The sequence below is a fragment of the Apodemus sylvaticus genome, chromosome 9 (assembly GCF_947179515.1).
Source record: "Apodemus sylvaticus chromosome 9, mApoSyl1.1, whole genome shotgun sequence".
In the NCBI taxonomy this organism is placed as follows: Eukaryota; Metazoa; Chordata; class Mammalia; order Rodentia; family Muridae; genus Apodemus; species Apodemus sylvaticus.
In genome coordinates this window covers 100,731,789-100,757,742 of record NC_067480.1, presented here as the reverse complement: position 1 = coordinate 100,757,742, position 25,954 = coordinate 100,731,789, and the positions used below count along the sequence as shown (strand labels likewise).

Below are 25,954 nucleotides of genomic sequence, written 5' to 3'. Positions count from 1 at the left end.
TCCCCACCATGTAATAAGGATATATGGTCCACTATGTTCATAGCATCCCTATTTATAATAGCCAGAAGCTGGAAAGAACTCAGGTATCCCTCAACAGAAGAATGGAGGCAAAAAATGTGGTATATATACACAATGGAGTACTATTCAGCCATTAGAAACAATGAATTCATGAAATTCTTAGGCAAATGGATGGAGCTGGAGAACATCATACTAAGTGAGGTAACCCAGTCTCAAAAGATCACTCATGGTATGCACTCATTAATAAGTGGATCTTACCCTGAAAAACTGGAATACCCAAAATATAATCCACACATCAAATGAGGTACAAGAAGAACGGAGGAGTGGCCCCTGGTTCTGGAAAGACTCCGTGTAGCAGTATAAGGCAAAACCAGAACAGGGAAGTGGAAAAGGGTGGGTGGGATAACAGGGGGAGGGAAGGGGGCTTATGTGACTTTCGGGGAGTGGGGGACCAGAAAAGAGAAAATCATTTGAAATGTAAATAAAAAATATATCGAATAAATAAAAAATGGGCTGTAGAGATGGCTCAGTGATTAAGAGCACTGACTGCTCTTCCGAAGGTCTTGCGTTCAAACCCTAGCAAACCAACCACATGGTGGCTCACAATAATCCATAATGAGATCTGATGCCCTCTTCTGGTGTGTCTGAAATCAGCTACAGTGTACTTACATATAATAAATAAATAAACCTTAAAAAGTGTTTTTAAATGATTCTTGTAACCCCAGTGCTAAGAAGAAGTTTACATGGGCTCCCACCCATAACCAAGGACTTGTGTGCAACTAGCACCCATGCATGTGTAAAGGAAAAACTTGTTTCCTCCTCCTGTGGAGCCACACACAGGTAAGACCCCTTCGCTAGCAGTCGATGCCCAATACAAAACAAACTTGATATTTTTGTAGATTTGTTGTCTCAAATTGCTTCATTTATTTTATTTTGGGTTCCACTTATGCAGTGTGTGTGAGGGTGTGTGTGTGAGAGGGGGGGGAGGGAGAGGGAGGGAGGAGAGAGGGAAGGAGGGTGAAAAGGAGGGAGGGAAGGGGGAGAGAGAGAGAAGAGACACAGACAGAAACAAAGTGTCAGAATCAGAGAGTTCTTGTTTTCTTTTCTGGTGTTGCTTGTGTGCTTCTTTGTTCCCTTCTTTAAAGAGAGAAAGAAAGGGTATGGATTGTGTGGAGGTGGGCGATCTGGAAGGAGTTGGGGAAGGGGTAAAGCATGGTAAGACTATGTTGTATGAAAGTTCTTTTCTATAAAAAAAAATCTAAGTGACGTCTTTTACAAAACAACAGACTATTAATTTCACATGTTTGCCTAAGGAAATTTTCACATACTCAATATATATATTCAAGATGTATTTTTCATATAATCAATATATATTTAAATGTTTAAATATATGTATATATTATTCAGATTAGCTTTCACTAATGAACTTATATGTTCACCATAAAGTGTCAAAATTATTTAGTCTTAAATCATTAATTCCTGTGATGAAAATACTAATGAATATTATACCTTCAAAAATTCCAAAATAAATTTGAGGTATTTTGTTAAACAATACATGCTCTCTGATTATAAAGTTAGAATAAAAGAATGATGAACTCCAGCTACGGGAAGGAGAATTATGTGAAAATGGGAGAGTAAGAATAAGCACACCAATGAAAAGGGTTCGTGTTGGCTCGAAGTAAACAAAATGGCCCTAGAAAATCCTAAGGCTGTGTCCAGAGATGCAATGTTTTTTGATACCACTATTTTCAAATTTTACTATTAAGTCATCTAATAACAGTTGCGTATATTCATATGTGAATTACAGCTGAAAGGATATGCCTTTTTTTATCTAGCAAAGCATCTCCATTTAATCATTTCTACCTTTTGCTTTTGTGTTTGCTCTTGGGTCTTGGGTTGCAATTTTCTCATGTCAAATAAAATATAATCTTTATAATTATAGTATGAAAAGAGATGATAGCTCTGTAGAGTGTAATTATTCGAGGCAGAAGGACTGAAATAAACTGCGTTAATGAGCTTCCTATTTCTATTAGGTAGAGGGATTGCTATTGCATGTTCATCTCCTTGGGGAGCAATGATGCATATGGGGAGGGACAAGGAAAATGGCAAAACAAATTATTGTGTTTCCACTCAAATTACTGTATGGATTATAAGATGATGCAGATGAGTACTAAACAACATCTGCTTTTTAACGGCTATGGAGCCACACTCAGTGTAATTGTAAAACTCACTTGAAAAAATTGTGCAGGGATGCTCTTAGATCTGGAGACACCATGCAAGTCTGTTGCTTCAAATCGTACAAACTGGAGGTGGTTTCTGGCCATTTCTTGTTTAATGTGTTTCATTCTGGCGGAGAGTTGAGGCGGGGTCAAACTCTGAGCATTTTCCCAGGTGGGATCTGTAGAGTAGTAATTTGAGGTCACTAGATGAGGATGAACCAAAAGGCACTAAGGTAGACATATCAAATTAGTCACTAGGGTTACAAACAAGAGCAATACATGCCCATCACATGGTTATAACGTCACACAGAGATCCCACCTATCTCTCATATGCCTTTACAATCATCCCAAGAGCCCTGTTAACACCCTCAGGGACTGGTCATCAGTCAGGACTTTTCAGCCTAAAAGGATGCTTACTGAAACACTTGTTCGTAAAAATAATCAGATAAAGGAAAAAAGAGAAAACCTTTGCTCAGGAAGACAATGGATAACCTGACAGCACTGGTCTTCCTGAAAGTTACCTTCCATCTTTGTGATGGCATCTGAGTCTTAGAAAGTGCACCTCTACATAAGATTTTACAAATATTTAAGAAAGATATCAAGAATGGGAGTGGAGATGAAAACTTGGGACTCTGTGACCAATTTTTTAAGTCAGAAATATGATAAAATGTCCATTTCCAGTATGTTAAGAGAGTCTGAACATTCTAAAACTTTTGAGCTCAGAAAGACTTTTGATACAAAGTTCATCTAGTCAGTTCATTCGCCTGAGTCCCAGAGAGAAACACATCACAGGAACCCAAGCCCCCCCCCACACACACACACTCACACACTCACACTCACACATATCACTGTCAAAATGGAATCTAGAATCTAGTTTTCTGGATTCAGGGTAGGTGACTTATTACTAGGTTATTACTAGGTACAAAGTTTAAATGGTCAGGCCCAAAGTACACATTATAAATGCCACTGTCAGAACTTTTAGGGACAGTGACAGAACACAGAGAGTCAGCACAAATCAAGACGCCCATATTCTTCCTTTCATACCTGGCAACCCTCCCACTCTCTCTGTCTCTCCTTCTTTGTTGTTAAAATGTTACTCAATTGTTATGAGGATTAAACAAGGTATTTAACAGTGCCAGGAGTCAATAAGCACTATGTAAGTGCTACTTAAATGCAAAATGTGAGCCCAATTACTCTAACTCCAGTAAATGGTACAGCAATCTCGCCCGCATTTGAACACCCATCAATCTGTCTCACCACTAACATCAAACGGCTATAATTTTTAAGTGATAACTGGGTATCAGTTTTCAAGATATAATTAGGCTTTAAAATGAGGAATAAAGATTGACAGTCTAAAAACACAGATTAAGCAGATTTTAAATACATGAGGGAAACAAATGACTGGTGCCACCTCTGCACATATGTTAAATATAATGTCCCATCACTGATATGTCTGGCTACCCCAAGACTCCTGAGGCTTTATAACTACCATATAACCTTCCATTTAACACAAACAATTACACAATAGCAATTAGAATGTTACGTGCTAAACCAATAGTTGGTGCATTCCCACCTTATTCTGAAACATTGGGTGCTAGGCCCAAGCAGAATAAAGCAGAATAAAGCAGCTTATATAAAATAAAACCCATAAGCAGTTTTAAATATAGAAGCCTTCATATAAACAGTATTTCAGACATCATAAACGATTCTGTATATGATGTCAAGCAGACTCTTTTATCCTTCAAGAAAAAAAGAGGTCATTCTATTGCCTCCCTGGTGATGAGAAGGCAGGTTACCTTATTAGCCATTTGTCTTATCTGTATCTTCTAAAGTTCCTACGATAAATATCTATTGTTTTATGTTTTTCTTGACTTTCTTTTTTTTAAATTTCTAAGCATACAGATTAACCGGTTTCATCATGACATATTTAATCATATGCATCATTGTCCTTTGCTCGATCCAGTAACTTCTTCCTCAGTCTGCCCAGTCCTCTTTCCCACCTCTAAAAGTCCCCTCTGTTTTATTTTACAATGAGAAAAAGAAATAGTCACCCATGGATAGTCAACTGCTCAAGGTCAATATTTTTATCACCACCTAATTATCAAACTGGTTGTAAACCTAAGAAGCAGTCAGAAAAAGCCCTGCCCTCAAAATATCTTGTTACCACATGGGGAAACTATAGTCATTAAAACGTGGCATCCAGTGAAAAGGTGGGATGATTCCGTAAGGTGAGGGACTGGTGACGTTGACCACAGTCATGTGAAACATCCATGAAACATGCCTGTAGTGTAAATATGCCCACCCTGAGCTGAGGCTGAGCAGTGAGCACATGCATTCGCTTTCTAGGGACAGGCACAGCAACTGCTCCTGAAGAGGAGGGGGCTTAGTGGAAACTTGTATCCTTTTTTATTGAAGACCAGAGTTAACGATCGAAGGTATCAGCAGGGATGTTTCTTCTGAGGCATCTCTCTTGAACTTAGAGTTGATGATCTACACAGATCTTCTTTCCATTTGAGTCCATGGATTAGTCTCCTGTGAGTTACCCTGGATTAGGACCCCACCTACTGGGAATCTTTAACCTTAATAACCTATCAACAGATCTTGCCCCCAAAATGCAATCTGAGGTGCAGAGAGTTAGAACTATGAGAATTTAGGAGCAACCTATTTCAGCTAACTAGACTCTCCCTTACCCATATTCTTCAGTGTCCTTTATTTCCATGAAACATGCTGGCCCTGTTTCAGAGGCACCTGTTTGGTGACCATTTATCTGTTATTCTTTCTCTTGCATGCTGATCCATGTAAGTGGGACTCAGTTCTGCCTGCTGTCATAGCATCAATACCTATAGAGATGTTGGCCATCACAGGCCTTTAGTGACTAAGTTTGTATGTTAGTTAATAAATTAATATATCTTATATTTGTCTCTTGTCTGATTATTAAATAACAATTTCCATCATACTTTTTAGAATACCTTTAATGTCAAATTTTTCATTTAAAGATTAGATCTTTCACCAAATAAGAGAATCCTTTCTAGCCTAAATTCATTTTCAAAGTATCAATTCATCTTGCTACATCATAGTCTGAATTTCTTCCCCTCAAATAAATCATATTTCTTAACTTCCAATTAACCCTTTCGATCCATCTTTCCCAGCTGTACATGATGGATAGCAGGCAGGTAATTTCCAGCTCAGGGGCTCATTTGTTTTTCTTCTGGTGTAATTCCTGGGAGGCACTCTCCTATCCCACCCCCTCAGAGGATGAATAAATTAAACCAATGTGCTTTTTATAGGGCAAGTTTTACTGCTCTGTTTAGGGAGAAAAAGAAGGAAATATTAAAGAAAGGAAACCTCACAGCTCATGAGCATCTAGAATGCCTTAGAGAAATCCCATCTGTATTCTGAGACAACAAGAACATATTAAGTTCCCAAGAAAGCCACCGCTGCTTGTAAAAGATGGATTGAACAGGAATGCGAGCTTACAGATATTCCAAATCCAGGGCTGGCGCAGTGAATAAAGGTGCTGCCAGCACAGCTTGGTGATGCGAGTTTGAGCTCTTTACCCTAGAATGGAAAGAGGACTCCCAAAAGTTCTCATCTGATCTCATGACTCATGTGAACTGGCAATTACACACCCATTATAACACACAATACATCATCATCACATTCATCATCATCATCATCTAACTTTAAACATTATTTTGTCATTTATTAAGTTTTATTTATTCATAATCATTTTCTATAATAAATATAATAAATAAAAGTAAGTTACTTATGATTATATTATTAGTAATAAATATTATAATGGCATTGTATCATTTATTGCTTTAATAATAGTAGTTAGTAGTCTTATTTAAAGAAGAAAGAAATAGAAATTTTAAGATGGCGACAACTGCCTGTGATGTGTACTCTGTAACACATGCCCTTGTTCCTGGGATCCTGCCTTCCCTCTCTGGACGCCCTGGGCCTTCACTCATGGGTCTGCAGTGTGCATGGCTGCCTTACATGCATGCAGTGTGAACACCCACTTAGTGCAATGAGGCCCTGGCTTCCAGCCAGGGTGTGTCAGCCCTAGATAGTGCTGCCAAGTCCAGTTGGCACGAAAGCAAGGTGCAAGCCATTAAAATTGTGAATGAATGAATAAATAAATAAATAAATAAATAAATAAAATACTCTAAGGACAAAGGAACTGATCTTGAAAAAACTTATTTTTGGAAAAAAAAAACTCAATATAGTTGAAAATACTTACCGAAATTGCTTCTACTTAGGGGAGGTATCAGTTTTCATATGTATTGTTGTATGGTACATTGGTGGTTTCTTTGGAATTATAGGTTATAAGAGCTTACTCCAGGCTGATCAATAATGGTGCCCACACCCCTAGTCATGACTGGTGGTGCAAAGATGGGGCAAAGCACTGGGACTTTTTATTTAAGATTAAGATACCCAAATTCCATCTTTTTTTTCTGTCTGAAACTAGAACATATAAAACAAAACACACAAAAACATGCAAAACGTATACCATAAAGGTATTATAGCCAGCATACTCTTTTAGCCCTCCCAATGTTTACAACCCTGTTTGAATTTATTCGAAATATTTGACTATTAAGAAATTTTACATAATAAAATTCTGAGTTCAGTCTTTCCCTCAACAATGTGGTAATACTGGATGGACAGTTCTCCACGTCATTGGCTGGAGCCCTGGGGTAGCCTACGTGACCGTGACACACCCGATCTTCTACCTCATGGGGTCACAAATAAAAGCAGACTCATATTTGCAAAAGGCATCCTTCAGTCTGAATCTGGGCCATCCTTTGTTCTCCTGGTTTCTCAGTAGAAGCTCCAGCTACCCTGCCATTTGTATTGTCTGTTCCTGGTTACACACAGATGTCAGAACGGCTGCTCTTCTCTCCATGGAGAGCACAAAGCAAGACACAAAGATCTTGGGGGATGAGCGTTGCCAGAGAAACAGGCTACAGTCCTTAAAATAGGACATATGTCTTGCAGTGTCAAGGCAAGATCTTAGGAACTTGGGGACTTTTTGTTTTGTTTTTGGTTTGGTTTGGTTTTGGTTTTGGTTTTCCTACTAGAGGTGCAGAATTAGGGAAATTCAGATTGATTCCAGACAGAAGCCTCATCTGAGCATTGCTGGCCCTCAGACATAAAGCCAGAGAAATGATTCTGAGACAAAGGAACCACCCAATTTTAAAAGGAAGCAATCTAACGGACTGGGCTCTCTCTTCATTCTAAATGAACTTGGATGTGAATCTGTGGATTTTATAATTCTATTGGTGACCATGAGTTGTGCCACCCGAAGGAAGCTGATACAGATGGAGCCTCATGGTGCCCATTTCCTCAGGGCCTGGGTGTAATAAAAAGGGAGAGGAGAAAAGGGCAAAGAGGGGTCTGAACTTGCTCCCTGGGGTTCACCTCCCAGTTCCTAAGTGTCACCTGTCAAGAATGTCTATATTTACCTTGGCTCTGTGTATCAATCCAGGCAGCCAGACAATGTCATTTGTCATGGTAACTTTGAACACATTCAAACTTGTCCCCCACAAGGGCTGGAGACAGAGTTAAGTCCCATGACCAATGCAACATGTTCAAGTAAGGTCCCTGGATACCAATATTAAAGTGAGCATCCTAAGCCAGCAAAATACACCAACAGATGATGCTGTTATCTGTGGTCCCCCTAAGAGAGAACTAGTGAACACTCATGTTTAGTGTTTTCCTAGAGTTTACACCACAGATTATTTTAGCCTTTTATGTTATAAAAATTATGTTCCAATAAACTGTGGCCTGGACTGTAACAGTTTTCAGAGTTTCTGCCTTTCCTCTTAGTAGATAGGCTTAGAGAATCCTAAAATTAGTCATGAAAAACCTCTTTAGTCGGTAATTATCGTCAGAAGGAAGGATATGGGTTATACCCCATTTCTCTAATTTCATAGACCACCGTAAATTTTTCCACTTTTCCAAACCCTATTTATTTAATCTATTTTTTATAGATTTCCTCAAATAGAAAATGCCTCCTTTTTAACCAGTTTCTATCACTTGTATCCAAGAGGATGTTAACCAACACATTCAGCACCAGGATAATTATTCAACAATCCAGACACAGATGTAGAAGTTTCCTCCATCTTTGCTTGGGGCCCTGGGATCCTAACCATCATCAGATGATCTCCAGTTCAAAGATCAACTTGGAAACAGTGGCTAGAAACACTCTCCTTTTTCCTCCAGAATCTTTCCAGGTAATTGCTTACCAATATTTGGGTGGAATTCAGCATCAGGAGCACCGGCTGAGGCACTGGGAAGCGAGGGTTTTACCACTGACGTCTGGTCATGGGCATTGCGCGAAGACCAAGACTCGGCAGAGCCAGGTTTGCGCAGATCTGCTGTTTGGTTTCTGGATATCTCTGCATTAATAATGGGAAAAAAAATCAAAACCTGTAAGAGTTGCTTTCAACTATCTTTAACACAGCCTAGAGGAGACTACTTGAAAAGATCCCCTTCCCATAAAGTGACACACCAAACAGGGACAGCGGGTTTTGCCTGCCCTAGATGCAGGCTGTACAGAAATATATTGTCTGTAATAATAATAAAAAATAAAAATAAAAGCCATTCAACCAACGAATTGGGAAAAAATCTTCACCAACCCTACATCTGATAGAGGGCTAATATCCAATATATACAAAGAACTCAAGAAATTAGACCCCAGAAAAACCAAATAACCCTATTAAAAAATGGGGTACAGATCTAAACAAAGAATTTTCACCTGAAGAAATTCGTATGGCCAAGAAACACTTTAAGAAATGCTCAACATCATTAGTCATTAGGGAAATGCAAATTAAAACAACCCTGAGATTTCACCTCACACCAGTCAGAATGGCTAAGGTCAAAAACTCAGGAGACAGCAGGTGTTGGCGAGGATGTGGAGAAAGAACAACACTCCTCCACTGCTGGTGGGAGTGTAAGATGGTACAACCACTTTGGAAATCAGTCTGGTGGTTCCTCAGAAAACTGGACATAACACTTCCGGAGGACCCTGCTATACCTCTCCTGGGCATATACCCAAAGGATTGCCCGGCATGCAACAAAGACACATGCTCCATTATGTTCATAGCAGCCTTATTTATAATAGCCAGAAGCTGGAAAGAACCCAGATGTCCCTCAATGGAGGAATGGATACAGAAAATGTGGTATATTTACACAATGGAATACTATTCAGCAATTAAAAACAATGAATTCATGAAATTTTTAGGCAAATATCATCCTAAGTGAGGTAACCCAGTCACAAAAGAATACACATGGAATGCAATCTCTGATAAGTGGATATTAATTAGTCCAGAAGCTCTGAATACCTAAGGCACAATTAGCATAAGAAATGACTCCCATGAAGAAGTAAGGAGAGGGTCCTGATCTTGGAAAGGCTTGATCTAGCATTGGAGGGGAGTACCAGGACAGAGAAGAAGGAGAGAGGTGATTGGAGAATGGGTGGAGAGAAGAAGGTTTATGGGACATATGAGGAGGGGGGGAACTGGGAAAGGGGAAATCATTTGGAATGTAAACAGTATAGAAAATAAAAATATATAATAAAAAATAAAAGCCATTAACCCCACCACACACACACACACACACACACACACACACACACACACACACACATACACACACACATACAGCACAGGACTGCCTGGTCTGGCCTCAGAGAAGAAGCATCTAACCCTGGAGAGGCTTGAGGCCCCAGGTAGTAGTGAGGCCTGGGGATTGGGGGTGGCAGCATCCTCTTGGAGATGGGGGGTGGGAGAAGGAATGGGATGTGGAACTGTGGGAGGACAGACAGGGTGGGGTGGGTAATGACTGAACTGTAAAAAAAAGTAATAGGGAAATAAAATAAAAAGCCATTAAGGTATGCCTTCATTGTTAGCATGGGCTAGCCATTCCTTTTGCCCGCTCTTTGAAACACCAAAAGTCACCCTATTTCTACTCAGCACTATTTCAGATCTATTAGAGCACCATTAGAGTTTCAGCAAGTGGATTAAAAACTCCCTGCAGAACTTTCCTGTGGCCTCCCAGGCCCTTAGCCATACAGGTCACGTTCATTCTCAGCACAGAAGGAAGCATCTCTCCCACTCTGCTTCCCATCCCCCACCCCACAGCAGCAGCCAACTCCCTCCCATTGGATCCTAAATATTTTGATTGGCTGTTTCTCTACAGTTGACACGAGCTTATTATCTGCCATCTTTCATGCAGCAATACTCTGCATCTTTCCGTCCTTTTGCTCCTCCAGACGTAGATGTTTTATGGGAAAGAACATGATAGAAAGTGCCTCTGTCCAAACCCATGGCAAAAAGTCATGGTAGCCACATACCACTGGAATTGGCCACGGCGACTTCGTCCCCATCCATTGAGCAAAGACGTGGTTTGGTGACTTTTCTCCTTGGCCGTCTCAGTTTGCTCATCCTGTCGCCTTCAGTGGCATTGTCTTCCTCTTTTGTTGTGTCCTGTCATAATTAGTAAACAAAAACCCACGTAACACACCATGGACCCAGATAGATTTGGATTTAAGTTGAGCACAGGACCTTCTCTAAAGGAAGTCACTTCCTTGTCCCTTTCGATGACTCAGAGGCTAAATTTTCTCTACCTCTTTGATATATGTTACAGAAAACTATTAAATAAATTAAGCTCTACCAGCAGGAGCATGATATGGCGGTTCTCTGAGAGGTTCTGCCAGCACCTGACCAATACAGATGCAGATACTCACAGCCAACCATCGGACTGAGCCCAGGGACCCCAATGGAAGAGCTAGGGGAAGGACTGAAGGAGCTGAAGGGGATTTCAGCCCCATATGAAGAACAGGATCAACTAACTGGACCACACAGAGCTCCCAGGGACTAAACCACCAACCAAAGAGTACACATGGAGGGACCCATGGTACCAGCTACATATGTAGCAGAGGACGGCCTTGTCTGGCATCAATGGGAGGAGAGGCCCTTGGTGCTGTGAACGCTTGATGCCCCAGTGTAGGGAATACTAGGGTGGTGAGGCAGGAGAGAGTGAGTGGGTAGAGGAGCACCATAGAAGCAGGGGAAGGGGGAGAGGGAGAATGGGATGGGGGTGTTGTGGAAGAGTATCCGGAAGGGGGTTATCATTTGAAATGTACACAAATAAAATGATTGACTAAGAAAGATAAATAAATAAAAGCTCATATCTACCTATTCAATGCTAATTTCTTTTTACCTCAGAATGTTTTAAGTGGCTTAGTCCTGAATAACTGATAAAACCATTTCCTGTAAAAAGTTTTATTTTTATGAATTTTATGCTTTCTTATCGTCTTGACCAAAAGCACAAGCACCTGAAATTTTGGATTCTCCCCCTCTCCCTCATACCTCCCTCACCTTCCCTCACCCTCCTTTGCCCTTTTTACATCAGTATTAACTTTGATTCAAAAAGAAGTTTCATTCACTTGTACCTTCTTTGAAACTAGACTTTAAAAGAATATTTATTAGGATATGGGAATGAACATCACTGTGGCATTTCCATGCATGTACATCATGGCCCTTGACCAGCCTTGCCTTCTGATGCCCATCATGGCTCTTGACCAGCCTCACCCCCTGCTGCCCATCATGGCCCTTGACCAGCCTCACCCCCTGCTGCCCATCATGGTCTACCTTCCTCTGCTCGTGCCAGTGATTTGAAATACCTTACTCGAGTTGTTTTATGGCTTGATAAAATCTAAAATACATTCAAAGCAAAAAAATTTACTTGTAGTTGTTAAGAATTTTCAAGCAGGGAGTTAGTCATTGAGGAGGATGGCAAGGGTACCCCATTGCTGGCAGTAGAAACAGTCACCTGTGCAAGCACTGGTCACTGGAAGAAAAATTTAACCTAGTGTTGGTGTTTTTAGGGTGTGTGTGTGTGCGCGTGTATGCATATGTGTGTATGTATGCATATGTGTATGTATGTGTATATGTATGTATGTATGTTTGCATGTATATGTATGTGTATGTTGTGTGTATGTATGTATGCATACGTGTATGTATATATGTATATGTATGTATATATATGTTTGTGTGTGTATGTATATGTTTGTGTGGGGGGGTGTATTTGTATGTATGTGTGTATGTATATGTATGTTTGTGTTTGTATGTGCATTATGTGTATATGTATGTTTGTGTTTGTATGTGCATTATGTGTATATGTATATGTATGTTTCTATATGTGTGTACTTATTTGTGCATGTATATATGTATATATGTGTATGTTTTTGTATATATGTACGTGTGTATATGTATGTTATGTGTATATGTGTGTGTTTGTTTGCAAGCAGCAAATTTTGACTTTAAGTGAGAGAAAAGTGAGAAAGTGAAGACAAAGCCTGTTCTAAATGTTTTAAGGTGTTATATTTTTAAAGAGGAGGTTCTGAAAGGTCCCATATATAGGCAAGTCATACAAATACATATCCAGAGCAGCTGCAGGCAGAGCTATACTGATTTATCATTAAAGCAATCCAGTCTGTGAAGATGAAAGAGGGCATGGTAATATGTAAGTTTGATGAATTGTGATTATTGTTACTAGATGAGTATATATTTCATGATACCGTCTTTTTATTTTATCAATTCTTACTTTAGCACACAAAGTAATATGTTTTATTGATAGTTCCTTCTTGGAATTTTATGACTTATCCAAAAACTGTAATCATTTCACTTCTGATAATCTTACATTTGATTGTATAGACTACTATATGATACTTTATTTTTCCTAATAGTTTAGGACTTCATTCAAATATTTGCATAAATTTTTCATATGCTTTTGATAAGGACAAGCAGTGATATTGGACATGGACTGACTTCCAAAATTATATGTCCAGGAGTATATAATTTTATTTTTGATTGCCTTTACATGGGCATATTGTGGATATTGTACAGAAGTACTATTTAGAAAGATTCACTGGTCTCTGAGCTGGCTGAAGCTGGTCTTAGTCTGAGCCCCTCAGGAATTCTTCTCGATGTATAAGTTGAATCATGTGAGACAAAGGTTAAGACACCTCCAGCTTCAAATTCCAACATCAAGGGAATAAACAAGAGAGTTACAACATGCCAAATTGAGAACATTGCCATGCAAATTTCCTGGCATAAAGCTTGAGGTAAGGATTCTCTGGTTTTCAAATGAGGAAAGTTCAAAGCCACAATAATGCATGGAATGTGAAGTTCCCCTGAGCATCCCAGGTTCCACTCTCCTCCCCAAAAGCCAAATGCCCAAGAGAATCTTTGTGTGTGTGACAAAAGCAGAAGTCATTGGCTGAGGTACCAACCTGAAAACTCCACCCATATGAGTCCCAGGAACGCTGGGGTTCATGCATCGTACCCAACAAGATGCTTCTCTCAACAGAGAGGAATTGTTTCTGATAAAGAATATATTTTAGAGCTGGAGAGGTTGCTCAAAGGGTAAGAGCACTGGCTACTCCACCAGAAGGTCCAGGCTCGATTCCCAGCACCCAAATGGCAGCTCACAACTGTCTGTAGCATTACTTCTGGGAGAGCTGACACCCTCATACAGACATTTGCAAGTAAAACACCAATGCTCATAAAATACAAACAATGCTTTTTTAAAGGAATACATTTTACCTGGGTGTGATGACACAGACCTTTGGTCCCAGCACTCAGAAGGCAGGGGCATGCAGATCTCTGAGTTTAAGGCCAGCCTGATCTACGTAGTATACTCTAGGACAGCTAGGGATATAGAGAAAAACTCTGTCTTGAACAACAACAAAAGAATAAGTTTTATTCTATCTTTTGAGTTTTTCTCTCCTATACTGTGGTGATCAAACGAGAGACCTTGCTCTAATAACGGAAACAAATTTACTGGACCCTGGGCTGTCCCATAACAGTAGAAAACTTTTTTCTTAATCTTGAATTTGTACTCAGCTACAGTATAAATGATGTCTTGGTGAAAATCTTTCTAATATATAGTTCTTATGATATTACCAGGTGAATGTTTATTGTTACCTCCATCACAGGCACACAAGGATTAGGTGATTTGCTCAAGGTCATTTTGATGGGCAAGTAAAAATTCAAACCTAAACCACTTTTGGGGGATATTTCCCACATTGTCCCAGCCAAACACTTGATCTAAATCAAATTCCATTCCTATTACATAATGTCAGCTACTAAACTCATAAAATATGCTTCATTTCCTCGGTATGTGTGTATGTATATATACATGTATATATATATACACATGTATATGTATATATATACATGTATATATATATATATACATGTATATGTATATCTACACATACACATACTTACATACTCCCTTTCAGTAATATTTTTTCTTGTGTAACAGTTAAAACTGTCTTAGTTCATGTCACTGGAAGCTCTAAAGAGTGGGGATACCTGCTATGGATAAGGCAAAATCAAAGATGTAAAAATAAAACATGATCCAGACAGACCCTTGCAATGTAGTGCAGGCATTAAAGTATCTTCAAAGCAGTTGAAGTCTTTCATAATATGAATAATGAAATACTCATAGGTCACCCTAGGTCAGAGACAGCAAAATCTAGTGCCACAGAGAACAGACAGAGCCAGTGGACCGAGGCTGAACAAAGGCAGGTGCTCCCTCTAGGGAGCACCTGACAGTGGTTCCAACTGCCAAAAGCCTGTCAAAGCATCGCCCCAGAACTGTCAATTCTACACATTGCCAAAGGATTCTAGAAACAAGGATTCAGTTAGTATTTTTATCTAGTATAGAAAAATGCAGCTTTATCCTATTGTTTTATAGAATATATGTAGATAGATGAATATATATATATATATATACATAGATGATAAGTGATAGATTGATAAATGATAAATCATAGATGATAGAAAGGAAGAAAGATAGATAGAAAGATAGATAGATAGATGATAGAAAGAAAGAAAGAAAGAAAGAAAGAAAGGAGATAGATAGATAGATAGATAGATGATAGATAGATAGATAGATAGATAGATAGATAGATAGATAGATAGATAGAATCCTTGTTCTTTGTTCATATTCACCTCAATTGCCTCCCTCATCTTTCCTGGCCCACATCTTGGTGAAAAACAGGTTTCTTTCAATTTCACTTTTCATGTTTTTTTAAATGTTGGGAGCAAATTTAGTATAAAAGATAAGGGATAAAGAAGAAAAGTTTCTCGGCTCTCTCAAAACTGTAGAATATATGACTATGCAGGTTCTCTAGGCACACTGGATGGTAGTAGCCCTGTTTTTCCCCAGTACCTAGTATGACACTGAATATTCAGTGATATTCAGAATATTTTGTCATCACATAAGTGATAACAATTTAAAAACATTCCAGGGATGAAGAGCTGTTCTTGCAGAAGACTTGAGTTCAATTCTCAGCAGCCACTTCAGATGGCTCACAATCACATGTAACTCTAGTTCCAGGTAATCTGACACTTGCTTTTGGCCTCCAGAGGTATAGAACCACAAACACATATGCATATATATGCACATACACACATATATACACCTATACATACACATATACATGTACACATACACTTAAATAAAAATAAAATCTTTAGACAAGATGGACCAGAAGAGTCAGGGATATACCACAGAACGTAGCCCACAAAATCAATTGATTGGGACTCATGGGAACTCACAAATATCAGGGAGCCTGTAGGGGTCTGATATAAGTCCTCTACTTGGTGTTCTTGTGGAAGTCCTAACAGTGGGATGAGGGGCTGTCCCTGACTCCTGCCTACTTGTAGGACCATTTTTCTCCTACTGGGTTGCCTTGCCCGACCTTGATGAGATGGTGTGTGCATGCTTTTATTGCGGCCTGTTATGTCTTGTTTGGTGTTGTATGTCTTGATGTTCCTCAGAGGCCTCTTCTTTTATGAAGGGGGGGAAGAGGGTGGGGTGGATCTGGTAGACAGGGAAGGTAAGAGGAGAGGCTAGAGGAGAGGAGGGAGGGGAAATCGTGGTCAGGATGTAATAGATGAGAGAAAAAATACTTAAAAGGCATGATGAAAAACAAAAGAACTCTATGCCAGTTCATTCTTAAATGCTTTGCATATGTTAACTTATTGGTTCTCAAAAAACCCCTTGCAGTGAGTGCATTACAGCTGAGGAAAACTGTACCAAAAGAAGATGAGATTGGCCCTAAATCACTCCTCTCAAGTGCAGGAACTAAGATGTGGAGCCAACTCACCGAATGCAAAGAACCAAGTATTTAACTGGCAGTTATGACGCAGCCATTGAGAACACCCATCATCGCTGCTGCAGTCCAGGGTGCTGAGAAACTGAAGCTCAGTTCTAGAAGGTCTGCTGCAATGTTACTCAAGATGCAGAGGTTGCAAAGGGCCCACGGGAGCAGGGGAACAGCTAAAGAAGGTTTTCGATTTTCTTTTCTTTTCCTTGGAAGGGGGGCACAAAGAAACTCCTCTCAGGTGTTCTCTGCCCAATCCATTTAGAAGTATCATACTTTATTTATTTATCAAGTAGGCAGCTTGATAGCTTTTCTGGTTGTGACATGTGTTAGACAATCATTGACTGGTGCGCATTAACTATTGAAGAGGCGGCAGCCATGGTTGTCACTACCCAGGTGCTATGTGTCTCCAAGGCTCTTCCTTAGAGATGGGCCTCATTCTATGTTACATCATGGGGCAGCCTCAGCATGGACTTCAGTGTCCTATTTGAGCCTCTCTAGCCTCTCAACACGATAAGCTAGCGCACCATGTTGGGGAGATACAGGCATTAAAGCAATGCTAGGATGCTCAGGGGGAGTGAGAAAGCCAGCGCACACTTCTACAATACTTTTTGTCATTAAGTAGGTAGGGACTGAAGACACAGCCCAGTATTCAAACCTTTTACATTTTTCTAGCATGACAAAAGGCTTCCGGTTCAGTTCTTGTCATCAAAAAATGAAATGAGCAGGAACTACTTATCTATTTGGGTCTGTAAACAACCAGAGGACACTTGAGTTGAAGAAAGTATGAAAAAGAAAAAAAACACATTGTAAGGATGTGAGCGTAAGCACGGTGTGCAATTCTGTGTTGATTAAATGGCAGAAAATAGACAAGCATAATTCATCTTAATTCATGTAAGTCTCACAATGATCTTAAAGAGACCCCATACATTATTATTATTATTATTATTATTATTATTATTATTATTATCATTATTAAATTTGTAAATAAGAAGTGCCCCCACCACTCATTCTTTGTCACCTGAGTTCTCACAGTCTTTCCTCACGGTCTTTGTAACATTGCCCCTTTCCTTTGGCTGCTATCCCTGTACCTCCATAAATCACAACGGCAATCACACTGCTGCTCTGCTGAAGCATCCTGTGTGATTCTCCATCACTTTTAGAAAAACTCACATCCCCATTCTCTGAGGTCTGGAATAAAGCAGCCTCATCAGGTTTTCCAGCTTCTCCATCTGGTCCTTTCTCATATAAACCCCACCTGTATCTATTCCAACTGGTTTCCTCATTCCTGATGCCTGTGTGTTCTTCCTACTGTGAATTAACTAGCCAGCCCCAGTGAGAAATGTGAGCTATTCCGTGCATATCTAAACACTGATCTTGTATGTGCTTTGCTAAGGCCCCTCTGGGAGGTAGCTAGCTAGAGACAGCAGACGTGAAATGACACCTTTTACCTTATTCATATCTCCCATTCCCAGACAGCAGCCCCAACCTCCAGCCTGCTCGCCCTGACCTCCAAACGCTCTCCCTTTCTCTGGTATCCCCTCTCCCTGTACATCTTCTGCCATCTCCAACCCTGCCTGCTTTCTTGACTTCCGACTCAGGAAAATCACCATTTTCCCCTCTATCCATCTCTCCTTCTGGCAAATCCCCAGCTTAACTGTCTTGCTGCTTTTTTTTTTTTTTTTTTTTTTTTTAAGATTGTTTGCAATCAAACTCCAATGAAACTGTATCCAAGTTTCCTTCTGGGCCCACATTTAAATTAAAATACTTAAATTATTAAAAGTAAAATAGCTATAAGACTAAGAACCTTCTTCTCCCTGGTGCCAGGACCCCTCAAGGATGATTAATGTGCTTATTTGAAAGGGAAGGGGTTACAAAAGATGTTTTATATATCTTCTTCTGAGTCTTCTGAGTCTTCAGTTAAAATAATAAGTAAAATTGTATGTTGTCACCATCTAAAACATAATCCTTTGATATATGTATACATTGGAGAATGGCTAAATCAAGCCATTTAACATTTGCATATCTCACATATACTTTTAGAACAGTTGAAAATCTACTCCATTAGCAGTCTCCAAACATACAATTGCTTTTATTAACTGTAGCCATTACAATGTACAGTAGGCATCTTGACCTTATTCCTACTTGTCCAGCTAAACTGTTGCATCTTCTGACAGAAGTTTCTGGGTACCGGATTCAGGTACCTACCAGTTTAATCTCCATTAGTATGAGTTCAAAGTCCTACACTCACGTATAAAGGCCATTTGTCTTTCTATACTTGGCTTCTTACATGTACTATGATATCCTTCAGGTCTATCTGTGTTTTAACAAGAAACATAATTTATTTTTTTAAGGCTAAGTAGGATTCCCTGTGTGTGTGTGTATGTGTGTGTGTGTGTGTGTGTGCATGTGTGTGTATATGTATGTGTATTTTATGTCCATATATATATATATATATAAATATAACATATACATACATATACATACATATTTATATATATATATGTATTATATAACATAAAATATAAATACATATGTATATATACATTTTCTTTATTTATTGATAATTCTTAAGTTGATTCCACATCTTGGCTATGATTAACAATGCTGCAGTATGTGCCATATGAACAGAACAACAACAACAACAACAACAATAAAATAATAATAATAATGTCACTGTGGTGGTTTGAATGAGAATAGCCCCCAGAGACTCATATACTTAAATGTTGGTCCACAGTAGGTGAAACTGTTTGGGAAGGATTGGGAGCTGTGGTCTTTCTGGAGGAGGTGTGTCACTTGGGTGGACTTTGAGGTTTCAAAAGCACAAGCCATTTCCAATTAATTTTCTCTCTGTCTCATATCTATGGACCAGGATGCAAGCTCTCAGCTGCTACTCCAATAATGTCTGCCTGCTTGCCTGCCTACCTGCTGCCAGGATCCCTCCTGTGATGGTGGTGGAATCTAACCTGTTACCATGAGTCCACAACTTACATACTTTTTCTTATAAGTTGTCTTTGTCTTGGTGTTTTGTCATGGCAATAAAAAAAAACAACTAAGAAAACTATAGATGAACACAGGAGTTCACACATCCTTCTACATAGATGCCATGCATTTGACCATAAAACCCTGTGGTGGAATCACTATGTCATGGGAACAGCCCCATTTTTAATAGGAAGCTACAGACTGTCATTAGCTCTGTGACCTGCTCATAAAACAAACAACTCCTAACGCCTACATTTCGATTAATAAACTGTATTCTACCCTTTGGAAATTCTTAGCTAGTTTTGTTAACTAACTTTCAGTGTCACTGAAGCAGCTTTCTTTAATCTACATGCTTTTCTACTCAGATTCAATGACCATGACAATAATTAGTCCATTCTGCCCAAGCACTGTCCATGCCTGGAATGGACTTAGGGTACGGAGACAATGACATGTCCAGTCCAACAAGCTGGTGAGCACATTATGGCTTCTCTGAAAATAGTGCAAATAAAATCTGCAACAGAAAATTCTGTACTAGGAAATTACCTCTAAATAACAGCTTCAACAAAGAAAAGAAAAATTTCCAAAAACCTGAACTCTCTTGTGTTTTCTCATTATATGAAGGCTAATGGTAAAGAAAGGGAATAAAGTCATAATAATATAATAACATAATATTATATATGTATATATAATATATGATATATGTTATATAATATATGAATATAATACATAATATACATTAATAATTATAGTAATTTAATACAGACAGCAAGAAATTCAACTGATTCCTACACTTATGCTGATTTTATTTAATGTTTTCATGAGTAAAGTAAAACCAGGAAAATTAAGGTATTATAACTAAAAATGCATGCATCTGCATAAATAAAGTGAAGGTAAAGGTTTGGTGTATGAGCAGAAAGACACCAGATATGTTTTTAAAAACTACATTTCCAAAAGGAAAAATGGGATCTGGAGAGATAGATCAGTGGTTAAGAGCATTGGCTGCTCTGTTCTAGGGGCCTCAGGTTTGGCTCACAACCATCTGCAAATCCAGTTCCAGGGGATCCAACCCTCTCTTCTGATTTCCTGGGACACCAGGAGCACATACAGCATACAAACATACATGCAGGAAAAAAGTAAAAAAATAACAGATAAAAAATTAAATATATGTGCATCATATGATACTGGGCTAGATGACATATGATGAAGAAAAAGCTAAGACTGCAATAGAACTGTCAGGAAGATATCATTGTAAAAACTATTGCAAATAAAAACATGAGACCTAATCAACAGGAACTCTTAAAATGTTACAAGAGAAGGCATTCCAGCCTGTAATAGATGATAGTTGGATTTATGGATGCATGATGGATGGACGGACAGATGGGCAGACAGACAGACAGACAGACAGAGAGATAGCATACTAACCACAACTGAAGTATTGTCTTTAATGATTAAAAACAGACATGTGCAGTTGTGCAAACGTCAAAGAAACAAAAACATGTTTTTGATGTTTTTTCTGATCAATGCTGTTAAGAATTTGGCTGAATGTGTGGCTTCTTGGCACCCAAAACTAAGACTAATAACAGTTTGTGTCACTGACGATCCTGGCAGAGTGTGTTTGGGTTGGGGAAGAATCCACCCTGAGGGATTCCTGCACACACGCCATCTGCCCATCCGAACCGGTGGAGGCTTTGTTCAGCGGCTGCACTTTGATTTGACTTCACGCTTCCGCTTGTGTCAAGTGTCTGGTGGGGAAGCAAAGTCCTGCCCTGCTCTAACCCTTACTTAACAGAAAGAAGAGTGCCATCCTCTATCTTTTGTCCCCTTCTCAGATTTCTTTCTCTTCCTCAGATTGTAATTCTACTTCTGAGACAATGAACAGAGGTTTTTCAGCGAAGAGCCAAGTAGATGTTCTGCTATGGAAATATATGTGCTTTATTGTGTTTATTAAATATGACCTATCCAAGTAGCCAAGGATTTTTTCAAAGTCCAGCATAGTGATGCATGCCTGTAATCCCACCACTGAGACACTGTAAGAAGAATCGTGCAAAATATGAGACTAGCCTGAACTACATAGCTTTCTCAGAGAAAGAGAAAGGAAAAATGGAGTGCGTGTAATTTCACAAAGAGAGATTGTCTCTTAAAAACTGTGCTTTAAAATCACATTGCAGCCAATCAGTGGTGTCATATGCCTTTTATGCCAGCACTCAAGAGGCAGAGACAGGTGAATCTCTCTGAGTTCAGGGCCAGCCTGGTCTATGAGTTCCAGGACAGCCAGGGCTACACAGAGAAACCCTCTCTTGAAATCCAAGCAATAAAATTGTGTTGCTGGTTTCGACTTCCTAAGATTAAACAATCAACGTGTGTTCTAGACACCTTCTAGTGTATAGATCAGAATACTTCCCAGAGGAGCTGAGACTAGAATCCTAAACTGAAATAGCCAGAGCTAGGGTAGGAAACATGGTGCCTCTCCAGACTCAGCAGCAGAATGTGAAGCCTCTTCCTAGAAGAAGTGAAGTGTCAAAATGAATGTGTCCAGAAACTGATGCTACCAGTGCCCATCCCATTCATCTTTTCTCCTGAATTGTTCCCTACAATTGCATACCCAGACTCAGCCATTTCTTCCCATAGCACGACACTGCAAGGTAAGCCACGGCCCCTCCTTGCACAGCTTTTGCAGGCTTCTGTGTAGAAAGTGGATTCCTCCCCATCTCCCTCCCAAAGCCCACTGCTCATATTCATCATGTGTAGAACACACCCAATTCTCACACAGACGTTATCTCTTCTTTCACTAGACAGAAAAGCACACACAGATCATGTCTGTTCACTGTATGTCATCTTCTCAGGCACTTTACACATAGTAGGTCTGTTTCTCAAATTAGATTTTCTTAGTTTATAGAAAAGCTTCATTCTTCTGAACTTAACCATAACTTACTTCCAAGGCCACACTGTTGTCTTCCAAAAATGTTTTGTTGGAAATACAGTGCTAAAGATAAGGCCACATAAAGAAAGGGTCCTAAATGAAGCTACTAGTTTCCTTACTATGTTCCTGATTCATCAAGTTCTATCACTGCCTAACATGTAATGTATTCCAACAAAATCCAGATAAACACACACACACACACACACACAGAGAGAGTTACTTCTCACCTTTAATCATTTAACCCAAAGCCATTCTTACGAAGACTAAGAATATGACCAAATAAGCTTTGAGAAACACAAAGACTATTCTCTCAATAGTAGCCAAGATTAGAATAAAATTTTATGGTGTTTTTATTCTTCTAAAATCTGGTACCTAATGAAGTTACTATAAGGGATTGTTCAAACAAAGCACATTTTGCTAGATGCAAACTCCAAGTTGTCCAGTTCTTAAAAACTGACCATGCGGAACAGAAGGGCGTTTCTTCACAAATTTCCTGAAAGCACACATACAAATCAACTCACAGTGCCCTCATTCCCACTGATGCTCAGAAAAGTTACAGTCATCAAAACCTTCACTGTCATTATTTGGGGAAATACTACTTTGATTCTTAGCTTCATACCTCCTGTGCAAGGTCCCCTTCATCGGTCATGTCAACCGTTTCTTACATAAATCAGTCGTGGCATCCACACTCCCTTCAGCGATGGTCTCAGAGTGCATTTATATGTAGACTTCTTACAAAGGCAGTGAATGATGAATTCCAGGAGGTTCGTTCCAGGGGGATCCAGCAGGTAATAAAAGCTAAGCACCGACTGCCACGCCCAGGACACAGGGTATGAGCAATGCCCTAGAATAGCCCAGCAACCAATGCTCACTTATGCCTGACTCCCTGCAAACAAAAGGACTCAGAGCTTAAAACTGGGTGGCTTTTTTATTTCCCCTCCAACCTATTGACTCTTTGTTACATAACAGTCGTATTCTGGAATTAAATCTATTGTAATAATCAGATGGAGAAACATTTTTTTAGACAGCTGTGTTATCAAAGCCCACAGACAAAAAACAAATGGGAAAAACAGGGCTATGAATGATGTAGACTGGTACCAATGGCAAAGCCGTGATTGAAATTCACACACTTGCATTCCATGGCGGGAACCTTTCTGCCTCCATGTTTTGCTGGCCCTTCATTCTATCGCTACACTAAGGCTAGCTTTCTTCAGCCTTTCTAACACATCCTAGGCTGTCCTCATTATCCTCATTGAACAGGAAGTCTGAAGCAACCCTAACTCCCCCAGAATCAATGGGGAGCACTTTCTCTACCAGACTCAAGAGGATAGAAAGCCCATTTCCTCCACACCCCAACTGCAACTACTGGTGGCTAGAACAAACATAGTTTCTTCTGAATCAAGCCAAAGGCACCAGCGAGCATGCAGAACCCACAGCTGGGTACTGCTCTCCAGGTCTTCCAGGAGGGCAAAGCCTCTGCCATTCAGTCGGGCCAAAATCTGGCTTCAAAGGCCCCATTTCATGAGAACAATGGCCATTTTTCTGGTTTGTACCATCGGCCTGCTGCCAGTGCTTGTGTTCTGTGCTGGGTGCTCTGCATTTGGTCTTCATTTAGACCCAGCTTTGAAACTGGTGCTCCCCTAACAGATCTCCCCACAAAAAGCATCCCCCATTCCATGGGCTGTAATAGTGTTGCCTTAACAGTCCTTTTTTTTTTTTTACTCTTGACAGTTTGTCTATTTAGTAAAATATTTCAATCACAGAAAATTGTATGAACAAAAAGCCCATTTTTAAAATATCAACATTTTAAACAAATTATCCCTGAAAAGCATGTAAGTTTATAACCAAAAGGTGGTAGCATTGTCAAAATATGATTATCATACAAAAGGTGAAAATACCTTTAGGGATTACATTTTAAAAACAATGGGCTAGGTAGACTGCTCAGTTAGTAAAATGCTTGCTTTGCAAACACAAGGCCCTGAATTCAGTTCTAGAACCTACCACAAATATAAGTAATACTAGCCTGGGAAGATGGAGACAGGTGAACCCCTGAGCAGGCCAGGTTGGCTAGCCACAAGTCCTAGGAGTCTGCCCATCTTCTCTCTCCTTGCCATCTGAGCCGCCACACCAGCTTGGCTAACACAGCAAGACTTTTCTCAAAAACTCTTCAAATTACCGTGTATTTTATAAACCTACAGTTCCTATGTCAGGTGGCCTGTTTAAGGAATCATTTTTTTCCTACATTGTTTGTTTGCATTCCAAATGATTTTCCCTTTCCTAGATACCCCCTCCCCATAAGTCCTATAAGCCCTCTACCCTCCGCCCATTCCCCCAACCACCCCCTCCCACTTCTCTGTTCTGGTACTCCCCTACAATGCTGGATCAAGCCTTTCCAGGACCAGGGTTCTTTCCTTCCTTCTTCTTGGGAATGATTTGATATGTGAATTGTGTCTATTCAGAGCTTCTGGGCTAATATCCACTTATCAGTGACTGCATTCCATGTGTGTTCTTTTGTGACTGGGTCATCTCACTTAGGATGATATTTTCCAGTTCCAACCATTTGCCTAAGAATTTCATGAATTCATTGTTTTTAATTGCTGAGCAATATCCCATTGTGTAAATATACCACATTTTCTGTACCCATTCCTCCATTGAGGGACAACTGGGTTCTTTCCAGCTTCTGGCTATTATAAATAAGGCTGCTATGAGCATAGTGGAGCATGTGTCCTTGTTGCATGCCGGGGAATCCTCTGGGTATATGCCCAGGAGGGATATAGCAGGGTTCTCTGGAAGTGTCATGTCCAGTCTTCTGAGGAACCGCCAGACTGATTTCCATTAAGCTTCCACTTCACACATCTCCCTATTAGGGTATTTTAAGAGTCAAATCCCTTTTTTAGAGCAGTGTGCCATTTCTCCTGGGAATCTGTTAAGCTTTTTTAATCATCTTTACCATATTTCAGGAATCAGATCACCACAATATGGACCCAAGCTCTTGATCTAAGCTCTTGATTCTAAGATCAATTAACTAATATCATTTATGTCCATTTTTACAACTTAAATCTTGCTTTAAACAGATTTTCAAGTAGTATTTTATGGAGATGCAATGTGAGATTATTCATTATTTGAAAGCATTTTTCTACAATTTTTCTACATTTTTCTACAATGTACAATCTACGATTTTATGTTTGTATAATCAACTCTTCATTTTCTTTTATTTCTTTGTCTTTCCACTGGGTTTTCTTTGTCTTTGTTTTCTTTTGAGGGGGAGGGAAGTGGGAAGGTTCAAGACAGGGTTTCTCTGTACAATCCTGCTGTCCTGGAACTCACTCTGTAGACCAGGCTGGCCTCAAACCCAGAAATCCGACTGCCTCTGCCTCCCAAGTGTGTCTTTGTTTTCAATTCTATGAATTTCAGTATCTTCTCATTTTACTCTCACTTTCCTTTTTCCTTTTCCTAAGTCTCTAATCAAACAGTAAGGGGCTGTGAGACGACTCAGTAATAAAAACAGTTGTCACCAAGCATGAGTTTGAACCCTGAGACCCAGATGGTGGGAGGAGAGAATGAACTCCCACAAGTTGTCCTCTGACCGCCACAAGAATAATCATGTGCGCACGCGTGCGCGCGCACACA

At 39.7% G+C, this 25,954-nt stretch overlaps 1 protein-coding gene across 1 annotated transcript in view; it reads right to left on the bottom strand.

Annotated features, from left to right (window-relative positions):
* Lgsn (lengsin, lens protein with glutamine synthetase domain) overlaps positions 1-22,973 on the bottom strand; it is a 35,355-nt gene extending 12,382 nt beyond the window's left edge. The window contains exons 1-4 of the mRNA XM_052191889.1: positions 22,944-22,973; positions 10,594-10,726; positions 8,486-8,638; positions 2,250-2,416 (exon numbers count right to left, since the gene is read on the bottom strand). Coding sequence (XP_052047849.1) covers positions 2,250-2,416; positions 8,486-8,638; positions 10,594-10,726; positions 22,944-22,973 — 483 coding nt within the window. The remainder of the gene's footprint in view (positions 1-2,249; positions 2,417-8,485; positions 8,639-10,593; positions 10,727-22,943) is intronic.
* Positions 22,974-25,954: the final 2,981 nt, after the last annotated feature.